Raw genomic sequence first — 13058 nt, forward strand, 5'->3', positions numbered from 1 at the left:
TTAGTTGACTAACCCAAATTCAAACAACTGAAGAATGGAGGAACAAGCTAGAAGTGAAGCGGAGGTTATACGTATATGTTGTTTGGCTTATTCATTAACTCCTTACCATTATCAATTCTCTTGAAATGCTCGCCAAACAATATTTCCTGCATAGTTATTCAATGATTCATATTATTTATTTTATCTTTGACTGAGTTTTAAAAAAATGGAGTTAAAACACTATGTTAACATTTACCTACGATCGTTTTTAACTAGCCTAGCTTAACATTACCGTATTGTTTACTTAGTTTACAGAACTAGTTTTTGTACAGTTTTAGTATAACTGTATTTGGTGATGGCAATTAACTTATCATCCATGAGCAACCCACCAAGGATTAAGTTATTGATCATAGCCAAAGAATAATCGTCACCACTCTAAAACATTTCACTCATATATGATTTTTCTGAAAGTTTTTTTACACTTTATTTGGAATATCTTTTTGTTGGTGGACATAGTTTATACAAATTATTTCGCAGAAACTCGGAGTTTCTGTTTGACTTTATATCACCGTTTATAAAGTATTTTATTCAATGGCTTCCTTAGCACAATCAACTGTAAAATAAGCAGCAAAGAAGGCAAGCCTCTGAGATGATTGCGTGTAAACTAGATGAGCTCACTGCTAAAATACTTAATATTTTTCCAGCAGAACATAATAATTCCAAGGGGATAACCAGTTGTGTAAGGTTTAATTCTTTTCACGTTCTTCCTCTCTACCTTGCCATCTGATGTTTTGTGTGTATCTAGTGTAGTATTGGTTTAGATTTTTAAAATTTACCTTAAGATTAGGAGATCTTACCTTCAGGAAACCGATGATTCTTGCTGTCGTCGCCTGAAACAAACAGGTTGTGTTGGATGAGTTATGCGTTGTCCAATAGAAACATGCAATTTAAATTTGAATGAAATTTTCCGCGCGAATCGACTTCCACTTGTAGCTTGTAGTGTTGCACAAGCGCTAAACACGAAAAGTTTAGGAAATCATAGCGAGGTTAGTTTTGTTCCTATCTGGATGCGGGTGATACCACCATATACCACTGAATAGCAGATATTTGCTGAATATATTAGTATTGATTATTTTATCGATACATCTAAAACAAAGAACATATTTTTTGAAAACACGTAATTTTACAAAAATTAACAAATGGCCAATGGTCCCACCGGGACCATTTATAAAGTCGAAAAATATATGTATTAGAATCCTATATAATATATGAGTAAAGTTTGAATACTTGTTACTTCGATCTCAGACTTACGGCATAACTGATGGAGTTACAACATCATCCAATTTACTTATTACCTGTTTTATAAAATCACTAGCTGGCCCGACAGACGTCGTCCTGTCCTATTGTGGTTTTATGTCACATGCTCGTTCATTTTCAAGATGAGCTCGTTCGCATGGCTCAATCACGTCCTGGTTGAAGTTCGTTCGCTACGCTCACTCACCTTTAGGTTGGAGCTCGTTCGCTGCGCTCACTTGCCTTCAGGTTAGCTCGTTCGCTATGCTAACTCGCCTCCAGGTTGAAGTTCGTTCGCTACGCTCACTCACCTTTTGGCTGCAAATTAGCTGTTCTCATAAATTAAAAAAAATATAGTGCTGCACCCTGTTGGTAAACCTATTAACTTTTTAATGCTATTGAACATCACAGAATCAAATTGTTTAGCTGCACCAGCTGTTAAGATTCTTTAATTCCATTTAAATATGAGTACTCATAAGGTTAACATGGGAAACTCCAGAGCCACTGGGGCGGAGCCCTATTGACGGATCTGCACCAAACTTCACACAAACCATCCTTGAATAATGCTTAATAATGCCTAAAAGTTTCATTACAATCTGTCGAGCGGTTTTGGAGTCCATAAAGGACAAACATACAAATATACAAATATACAAACATACAAATATACAAACATACAAACATACATTGGATTTTATATATATAGATATGTTATATATCTGGTTTTGTTATGATAACAAAGTAAATCGAAGTTATTATTGTGTGAGTGTAATCAAAGAATATTCAATTTTAACAGATTAAGAGACTCAATTAAGTGAGGAATATGGAAAGAAATGAGTTATCCCATTGAACTTTTGAACAGAAATAATTATGACACATGGAAAATGCAGATAGAAGCAATTTTAGTTAAAAATGATTTACTTGGGTATGTGTTAGGTACCATTGAAAGGCATCTAGAAGAAGGTGAAAAAATTACTGCTTGGCTAATCACTGATGCAAAAGCAAAGGCAGATATAATCCTCTCTATCAGCCCAAGCGATTTAAGCAAGTGAAAGGACGTAACACTTCAGCAGAGATATAGGAAAAATTAAAAAGCATCTATGATTCCAGTGGACCAGCAAGGAAAGCCTTTTTGTTAAAGAAGCTAATTTTGGCAAAACTGACACCTGATTATGGTGTCAGACTAACTGGACATGAATATGTTTTTTGATGTGGTGGACAAATAAAAAGGAATGGAAATCGATATTAATAAGGACCTTTTGACAATTATTCTTTTGTATTCCCTGTCAGATGAATTTGAAAACATAAAATTTGCTATTGAAACTAGAGATGCACTGCCTTCTCCTGAAACTTTAAAAATAAAAATTGTAGAAGAGTCGGAAGCGAGAAAAGAACATGGTAAGAAAGAGAGTAGTGAAGCTCTGCTAGGAAAATTTCAGAACCAGGAAGATTTTCAAAGACTCTTATAGAAATAAAACGGAATCAGTTGATTTTCCGTTTCGATGCTTTATATATAAAGCGATCGGGCATAAAGCAAAATTTTGTCCCAAAGCAAATAAAGATCAACAAAACGTAGCGATTGCTAAACTAGAAGAAGTAGGACTTAATTCTTCCGTAGAAGATGACTGTTATTTTGGAAACTTATCAATGAAAGATATACAGTAGTGTTTGTACAGTGGATGCACTTCACATATGACTCGTGTGAACAATAAAATTTACCAAGTACAAGCCTGCAAATGGAAGAAGTATATCTCTTCCAACATTTCATCAACTGATGCAGAGGGGTTGGAACAGTTAATATGAACATTTTAAATGGGAGTACAAATCTAAGCGTTAATCTTTATGACACTTTGTATGTACCAGAACTTCGAACAAACCTGATGTCTGTAGCTAAAATTACTGACCATGGGTATCAAGTTTTGTTTAAAAAAGGTGCTGCTTTGATATTAGCTCAGAATGGACAGACAAAGATCCATGCGAATAGGTTAAATGGACTTTATTACGTACAAGAGAGTAGTGAAGAAATTAATATAAGCTGTGAAAAATCAAGTCTATTGTCTTGACACCAACATTTTGGAGACTTGAACTTTGGAGACTTGAAAAGAATAATCAATTTAAATATGGTTAAAGGTATTAAAGTGAACACAAAAGAGCTTACCTATTCCACAACGCGAGGTGTGTATTCAAGGAACATTTACAAAAAGACCCTTTCCTAAAAGTGAAAGAACTCTGAAGTGCTGGACATTATTCACTCTGACATCTGTGGACCAATGAAAAGTGAGTCACATGGAAAATCTCAATATTTCATTACTTTTATTGATGATAGGTCAAGATGGGTTGAAGTTTACTTTTTGAAGAAGAAAAGTGATGCATTAGTTTTTTTTTTCAAAAAGTACAAGAACAAAGTAGAAAATTTTACAGGAAGAAAAATTTAATATCTTCAAACAGACAATGGAGGAGAGTATGTTAACAGAGAGTTCGATGGATTTCAATTGTAATGGTATTCAGAGAAGATTAACATGCAGCGGAACGCCTCAACAAAATGGAGTGGCTGAACGGATGAATCGTGCATTAAACGACATGGCAAGATGTTTGCTCATTGAAGCAAATCTTCCTCAAACGTTTTGGGCAGAAGCAGTTGCAAAAGCAGCTCATGTTAGGAATAGATGCCCATCAGATGCAATTGTATGCCAAATTGTTCATGAACTTAGCTTGTATGCCAAATTTCATTAATATCGGTTCAGGCATTTTGGTACTATAACCAATTCATAGCGACCCAGCATCCTCTTACGAGCGCCATATTGGTGAAGTCATTATGGGCGACCAAGGTCCTTAAAAATTGGGGTCTGGGCGGTTTTACATTCATGGATATATTATCTTAACCCTAAGTTGCAGGATCACTGCCAGAACTGAAATATTTTTCTGCTACCCACCCCCACTACTAAGCTGTCAGTGTCAAGTCAAGACGATGATGGAGAAGAACGAGTTAGAGACCCTGACGATTCCATGGATGGTGATGATGCATTAGTAGCTGATGAACAATATAACACGTAGTGGTTAAAGAGGCGTATCTACCAGTTTCTTGGTTAATTTTCCTCACAACTTAACATATGACACAGATTCATGATCAATTTTGTAATAATTAATATTAACTGGATTATTTTACCATAATTAATTTTTGTCATATTTCGTTTTTCATGAATAAATTAGCCTTTTTCTAATTAACTGTCGGTTGTATTGTTTTTTATGTTTTTTTCGATTCTGCATCCTAAGAAACATAGAAAACGACACCCCACTTGCTTGAGATCCCATAAATAACAATTTTCTCAAAATCACTACCCCCATAAACCCCCATAAAATGGTACTTCCACCCCCACAATCACTAGAGACTCTTCAGATTTAAAAACCTAATGGTAATAACTACGTTTCCTGCAAGTTTCATGAACGGACCAATTTTTATGTTTTCTTAGGTGAGTTTTACCTGTACTAGAATGATTTGCTCAAATAAAGAAGATGCCCATTGTATGTTAACCTGCATCCAATGAATTTACCAAATTTGAGATAAGTTTGGTCATTGTATATGTAGTGGTTTCGTTTTTGTAAATCTATATTGTTTCGGTGAGATAATATATTTTTTTTGTACAAAATTCCAATAGTCTTAGAAGTATTACCTTTTCGAACAATTTCGATATAGATGATGAATGTGTAAAATAAGTGTAAAAATGGCTATAGGTTTGTAGTTGTCGCAAAGAATGTTATCTCCTTTTGTATGAAGTGGCTTGATAATGTACGTTTTCAGGGCATCTGGAAACTGGCTACATTCAAAGGAAGCATTGATTAAATGAGCTATAGGGCTGGATACGAGGTCTGCAACTTATCTTAACAGTTTGGGTCACAGTTCATCTGTTCCTGCTGACCGTTTATTTTTCATCTCGTTTACAATTTGTTCAACTTCGGTCTTATTTGTTGGCTTAAGAAAAAGTGAATCTGGAATAGGCTTTATGTAATTCGACTTGCCTTTCTTATCAGATGGATTACTAACTGATGCAGAAATATATTAAATACGTTAGCAACTTGTTGTGGGTCTTTGACTATTTCCCCATTTTCATTAAGAAGATTGATTTATTTTGCTGTGTTAGTTTTAGTTGGAAGATTTTCTTATAGTATCCCAGATGGCTTTATTTCTATTGTCAGATTGGTTTATTCTCTCAAGGGACGCAGGATGAAAGCCACGAATGTTTATCTCTATAAGCTGGGGGGACGTAAGCCACGGCAATTAGCGAGGGTTTGAGAAGTTATAATCCTGGGAACGAAAGCCACGACGGCGGGCCAGGTAGTTGGGAGGGGCGAGGGAGAAACGGGAATCTCTTACATGAACATGTTAATTATAATATGCAGGGATGGAAACAAATATTTTGCTAAAGCTGTTTGATGAGGTTTCGATGAATTTTCAAATACAGTTGTAAGAGCTAAAAATAATGAAGGAGCAGACAAATGTAACCCCAATAACATATTCCATGTATATTGTGACTGTTACTTAGTTGATTCTTTTGCTGTTTGTTTCTTTTCCTGTTGAATCAATATCAAATACAAATTTGTATTTATTGTTATATCAATATGTAAAATACCAATAGGTTATGTTAAATTTGTATGTATTGTTGATCCAATATGAACGATATCCAATCAGATCAAAAGCGTAGGGGGGTTTTTACGTGCTTATGAGTACGACTAATTTACATGATTGACCATAGGCTGACGAATATTGACGAAAATCCTTATTGTACTTCCCACTTGTTTTCAATACTGCTAACGTAAATAATTTACTGTATAGAAAGTTGGTTAAATCATTTCTTGTATTAAGATTGTGATGTTTACAATCTAACTAATATTATAAATGTGAAAGTTTGTGTGTTTGTTTGTTTGCTCGAAGTTCAATCACGCATTAACTACTGGACGGATTGGGCTGAAATTTTGCATAATTATAGCTTACATTCCTGATTAACATATAGGCATATTCTTATCTCAAAAATCATTTCGGGCTCCACCCCAGTGGGTGTGTAGTTTTCCTATGTTAACCTTACGAGTATTCATATTTAAAGGGAATAAAATAATTTAGTAAGCTGTTTCAAATAAAAAGGTTTGTTCTGTGATTTGCAAAAGTATTAAAAAGTTATAAAATTTACCAACAGAGTGCAGCACAATTTTTTTTTGCATTTATGAAAACAGCTAATACTGTATACTCGTAATTTGAAACAAAAAACTGCGATACGCAATGAGAACTGTCAAAGAAGGATTGATTACAGTGTGGTATATGTTTTTAATTTCATGAATAATTTGTGATATTTTGCGATTTTTTTGTAATATATTTTTAGTTGTAGAACATTATGGCTAAGGTAGATGTGTAATACTATAGTATACCTTAAGTTTAAAGAAGCAAATGTTGTCAAACTGTGTCCTTCCCCTCTTGCAAACAGAAGCTTATGAGCATAACTGCAATAAATATTTTATACTTATATTCCAACCCCGTACGAAGGACGGGTACTCTGCTAGTACATTATACAGTACCATCGATGTGTCTAGCTACTGTCAACAATGCAACAATAGGCTAAATCTTTACCTAATTAATCAATCGATAAATAATTTTGATTTTATACGTTGTCACAATCCAAATTCACAACTTTTTGCAACAAATTATTTTTACTCGCTATGGAATAAAAATGTTACTTTAGACCCGCGACGCATGAGGTATAAATATGGGTGTTTTTGCTTTATTATGACGAAAACCCCTTATTGTATTGAGCATTATGGAAGATATGATTATTTAACGATAAAAGTTAAACTTAAAACTTAAGTTATACAAGGTTTTACGCACGGAAGTCCAATACACGTTTAGTTTTACATGTTGTAATGTTGAATTCAATAAGTGATGTGGTATATTTCTATCACTACTTTTGTTAAACAATAACTGCGACTATTATTGGTATTTTATTCCAAAAATCCAAACAATTACATTTATTCATAAGTATTAGGTAACCAATAAAACCCCGTCAATATTTTTGCATGTTTGATTGTCACATCCTACACACAACAATAATGTTGTTATATTGCTCACTATGTATCACTATAGCATGGTTATACAAATGTGCACATTAATAATTAAAAATAAATAAAAACCGATTTTTTGTAAATTCTGATCAGAAATCAAGTTAAGTATCGGAAAATTATTCTTTCGATGAAGAAGGCAAATTCAGTACCAGCCGTTCTTAAGCATCTGCATACACGATCTGGCGAATGTGGTTAACATAGTTTGGGTTGAACCATAAATTTATGCATTAATTTTACTTTAAAGAACCAGTACTATACAGTATACCAGTGCGTGTAATATTTTTACGGGGGTTGGTAACATCATAGTTTAGGGTTGTTGACACCCGATTACAAATGGAACGCATGGAGGGAGGTATCATGGAATTAGTCATAAGAATGCTGCGTCACCCTTACTTTTCGGCACATTTAGGATTTCGCATCACTGCATCAGTTTTGCCTAAACATTCAAAGCTGAAGGCCAGAGAAGATTGTGCGGAGTTATTTTTGAGACTGGATGCTCAAGAAAAAAGATTAGAAGTTGTTGATATGTGCAATCCCGTTCATTTCTTCTTATAGCGTACCTACTAAAAATGTAAAAATCATGCAATTGCTGTATAATAGTAGTTCATGTTTTTGGTGTATTATGTCAACCTATAAGCTGTTGAAGTGAATTACAACATTTTTCAATGTTTTTGTAGAGAAATGTATATGCATGACATCAAGTTTTAATAAAACCATTTACTGGAAATTTGAGGAGAGCCTGCAACTGTTTAGGGCTCTTTTTTATTTTTTTTTTAGGGTGAGGAGGGAAAATGCTTTTACGCACAAGGGTAGCCAGCCTGTAGTGTGAGACTCCTGAGATCACAGACTACTCACTAAAAAACCCCCTCTACTCTGTTGGACACAGAACTGGAATTGTTTGTCACATTACTTCAAGTCAGGCCAACATGTGACCTAAGCCCACAGGGCTCGCACCGTTTCTGGCATTATTTATTTTTTTACCTACACCGCATCCCGGTTGAGGTCAAGCTTCTTGGCGCGGAGAACACCCTGGATGTAAAGTGACACACAGGTCCAATTGTCCTCACCCTCCATCATCATCGGTATGAGGTATGACCGTGTCCACCGACAGCAGTCCTACGAACTGTTGAGCCTCTAGGCGGGGCCTTTCCCAATGCTGGCAGTTAAAAAAAGTATGTTCCACGTCGTCGGGAATGAATGGGAAAAAGCCGTGACCCGTCAGAAATTGGGTGAGGTAGAAGTTCACCTCTCCGCACCGCCGATTAACCCAAGGTTGGACCTGTTGTATCAGTCGCCTGGTCCAGAGCCCCCTTGTCTCCTGTTTCCAGCTCTCCTGACACAGCTGGAAGGTCCGGGTGCGTTCCTCAATTCTTGCCTGGTCCTCCCCACGGCGCTGATAAATTTCCTTCCTCTCCGCCGCCAAAATTTTGACGGGGATGACTCCAGCATCCGCACCGTACAGGAGCACGGACTGGACCGCAGACATCATCAGCCTTCTGCGGCTGGACCGCGAACCTCCGACATTGGCCATTAACCGACTACAGGAAGAAACCATTTTAGCGGCCTTGTCCACCGTACGGGTGATCTGGTCTCGCCAGCTGAGCTTGCTGTCCACCATGACCCCAAGGTACTTTGTGGCACGAGTGGTTTGGACTTCAACGTTCCCCACCATCAAAGGCACGATGGTGTCAATCCTCTTTTTAGTCAGAATCACAATCTCAGTTTTGCTCAGAGCGAGCGAGAGACCATGTTCTGCCATCCATGCGATAATGGTGCGCATGACTCGATTTAGTTTCAGCTGGGCAAGCTCAATGCTACGTGCAGCTATTAAAGCCGCAACGTCATCTGCATACCCAACTAGGACAGTTTCCTCAGGTATCTCGGATCTCAAACGGCTGTCGTAGGTGACGTTCCAGAGGTCCGGGCCCAGTATTGATCCTTCGAGCAGCACCAGAAGTTACATCCATCGTCCTGGAGCCTTCTGTAGTGTCGTAAATGATGAGGCGGTACCGGAGGTAGTCCTCTATCATGTGCATGAGGTATGCCGGGACGTGGAAAGTGTTCTCCAGTGCGTCCAGAATATCGCACCACGTCGCGGAATCAAATGCGTTTCGCACATCAAGTGTTACAAGCAGCACAACCAGACGAGAATAGTTGTTAAACTCCTCAGCTCTCATTACGGCTCGCTTTACCTCCTCAATAGCGTCAACCGTTGACCTTCCCTTCCTGAAGCCGTACTGACGAGGGGATAGATTTCCTGCAGCAACCACGGCTGAATTCAGTCGGGAACGGATCAACTTTTCCAAGACTTTCCCAGCAGTGTCCAACATACAGAGAGGTCTGTAAGAGGAGGGTAGGTCTGGGTTTCCTTTTTCCTTCCCCACGAGCACAAGCCTAGCTGTTTTCCAGCAGAAGGGAAACTTCCCCTCGGCCAGACAGGCATTGTACGTGCTCAAAAGGATTTGTGGATTTATTGAAAAGACTTTCTTCAGGGCCTCACCAGGTACCCCATCCGGTCCAGGAGCCTTGTTCAGGAATAGAACGGCCGCCTCCAACTCCTCGAGACTGAACCGCGGTACGTCGTCCTCCCTTCCGTCTGGGATCGTTCCCCTCATTCCGGGACGCTGGAAAGTTGGCGTATTGTAGGGTTCTAAACAATAATAATAACATACAATAACAAGTGTACAATAACAATAATAAGTATCATAATAAAACATCATACGCGGTGTTTATGTAACTTAAATTTGTATATAACTTTTCAAAGCAGTTATGGTGGAACTAACTGTAGCCTACTATTAACAAATTATGTTTAAACTTGTAAACCTAAGTTATACATCTGGAATAGTATTCTAGCAACAAACATAATTTTAAGATATTTTCAGAGTGATCAGTCCGAAGATCCTGATGGTTAATTCTTCCTTATTTCCCTTCAGTAATCGTCCGTCACACATTAATAACCAATTTTGTTGAATAAATTAGTAGATTTAATACAAATTTGCCCTCTGAGAACATAAAATCGAAAAAGTAAAACGGTTTAGAGTTTAGGTTTTACCACACTATCTACGGAAATGGCTTATCCCGAGTTATTATTTGTTTGAAATTAATTATTGCATTTGTATGAGTGAACAACTACAGTTCACTAACGATAACCAGGCAGTAAAATAAAATAACAAACAGTACTATAGCTCAAAGGTCTATTTCTAACCTTTATAGCACGGGGGATTCAGATTGAACTGACAAATTTGCTTGCGACGCATAAATAACAGGGAGATTAAATTTCCCGTTCTCCCTGTGAGCTGCCACCCTGACAGCAATCTACCAGGCTCGCAGTCGTGGCTTACGTCCCCAGGTTTTAAACCTTTTCGACCCTTCACTAATTGTCGTGGCTTTCGTTCCCCAGCTTATAGCCATGGACATTCGTGGCTTTCGAGACGCAGCCCTCTCAAGTATCATATCTGATTTTTTGTACCTGATAATATTTTTGTAAGTGCGTTTGAGCTGCATATATTTTTGACGTATGTGATTATCTGAGATTAGGACTGTAATGTTAAAAATATTACGAGTTTAGAAAACGAGCGTATAGGCGATTTCAAATGGACCGCGCATAGTCAACCGCGACCACGCACTGCGCTATACCAACCCCGTACCAAGGACGGGTACTCAGCTAGTATAAACATAAACAAGCAAACTACAATTTTTTTACCATATTCTCCATAAGAACAACATGGGAATTTTAAATTTACAATTTTAAAGTTTCTCCGTTACCAATTTTCTCCGTTACCAATAACCGTTCAAAACAATTTGATATGCTAAATTATTTGTTTTTTAACACCGTGCCACCTACGGTAATAGCTACTTCCCTATATAGGGAAATTCGCTAAAAGGTTTCAATTTCAATGCCTTCAGTACATGTCACAAAGTAAAGACCAAAATCCTTGGGCGTGGCTAATGAGCAAGTCGGTGTATAGTCTATAGCAAGTCACCAGGAAATAAATCACCTCATTAGCACATTGGACGCCTAAGTGCTTGTTGTTCTTGGAAGTTAAATGAAATGTAAAGGTTTGAATTAGGTTCCATGAACTGGAAAGTAAAGGAATCCACGATCATTTTCAGAATATTATTCCAACATCTCTTCACTGTAAACGTCATTCAGTTAATAAATGAGATAAAGGGCGTGGATCTCAGGCTCTTAAGTCTTGTTAAAGTTGGATAATAGTAAATCAAATCCATCCTATATGTCACCTGTTTAAAACTTAACAGTTTGTACCTGTTTGTTTTTTTAACTTTTAAAATGTTATTGTCTAACCGTTTTAAATACCGTACGTATAAGTTAAACTGTTAATCGTGTTAAGACACAATATATTGTAATACAACTAGCTGTTACCCATGGGCTTTACCCCGTTTGACTTCATAAGTATTAAAAAAACTATTGATTGGGTTGAGCTGAAATCTATATAAATAAAATTAGAGTTTTGTCTGTACATTGCTCAGAATTATATATTTTTAGGATATTTTTACGTTTCATGCAATAAAGAAGCAGAAACGAGTCTTATCTCTATTTCTGTCTATCTGTCTGTCTTTCTGTGTGTCTGTAACACTCAAGATGGAATTGTATGCTATCTTCTTCAGGAAAACGAGAGTACCTATCAAGATCCAAGTCATTTTAATGTATTCACTGGATTGGCGAGAGTGTCTTTTACCATTAAAATATGGGCTCACTACTTTGTGCATAAAATTACGGACGTTCAAAAATGCAGTTTTGTGCGATTTTTGTCAAGTTTTGTCTAATTTGTATCATAATTTTTACATAGTAATCATCTATGAAATGACGAACAGCTGTTCGGATCAAGATTATTTTTTATAGCTGACACTGACATGTTTACAAAATGTTGTTTACAAATACCGCAACCATTTTAGATCACGTTTTGAAAGCAAATCCCAACCAAGTAAGATTAAAAACGTTTTTCTTACATAACGGATTTAATTAATCGCAAGTGCAATAATATAGTGTAACCGTAAATGAAATTAAATAAATAGGCATCACCCAGGTCAGGAACCAGAGATTTTTTGTGTATACAATTGTTCTTGAGTTTTGATAACCCGAAATAAGACCTTAAATTAGTGTTGTATACAGCTGGGAAACTTAAATTTATTAATGATCGTCGCCAATAGCTTAGAAACAAGGTTTCCACTCATTGACGGCGCTTCAATGGCAGTTGTGTAAAAAGCAAAAAATCACAACTGCAGTGGGTGATTGTAACAGAGGTTTACAGATGATGCTAAACCCGCTTTTCCAATGTGTCACTTTCTGTTCCTACCATTGACTATAGTCTATATATATATAGTCAATAGTTAAATCGTCTATAGTACTTCATTTCATACTGTAAGACGTCATTTCGACAGCATTTCGGGTCATCTTTGGTCTAAGCAAATATAAATTGTTATGATAAAATTTGATGACATTAACAAAGATTTCAAATACTAATTTTATATGTACTTTGTTATGCGCGTAGCAAATACCCTAATTAAATTATGTATTTTTGTGTGTATGTCTGTTTGTAACGCATTAATGTCCTTATTTCTCAGTGTTTCAAGGAAAGCACAAGAGCACCTTGATCATGAAAATGTCAACCCGAATAAAGTGTTAAATTGTGAGGTTGAGGTAGTACCTTTAATACTTTTAA

General features: G+C 36.7%; 1 protein-coding gene across 1 annotated transcript in view; it reads right to left on the reverse strand.

The window, feature by feature from the left end:
* The window catches only part of LOC128982832 (uncharacterized), a 323159-nt gene that overhangs the window by 68413 nt on the left and 241688 nt on the right, over nt 1-13058 (reverse strand). The window contains exon 3 of the mRNA XM_054401863.1: nt 837-869. Within this exon, the coding sequence (XP_054257838.1) occupies nt 837-869 (33 nt within the window). The remainder of the gene's footprint in view (nt 1-836; nt 870-13058) is intronic.

Source organism: Macrosteles quadrilineatus, unplaced genomic scaffold (genome assembly GCF_028750875.1).
Source record: "Macrosteles quadrilineatus isolate MER2022 unplaced genomic scaffold, UCM_ALF_1.0 Scaffold_1__1_contigs__length_201487025, whole genome shotgun sequence".
NCBI classification, from domain to species: Eukaryota; Metazoa; Arthropoda; class Insecta; order Hemiptera; family Cicadellidae; genus Macrosteles; species Macrosteles quadrilineatus.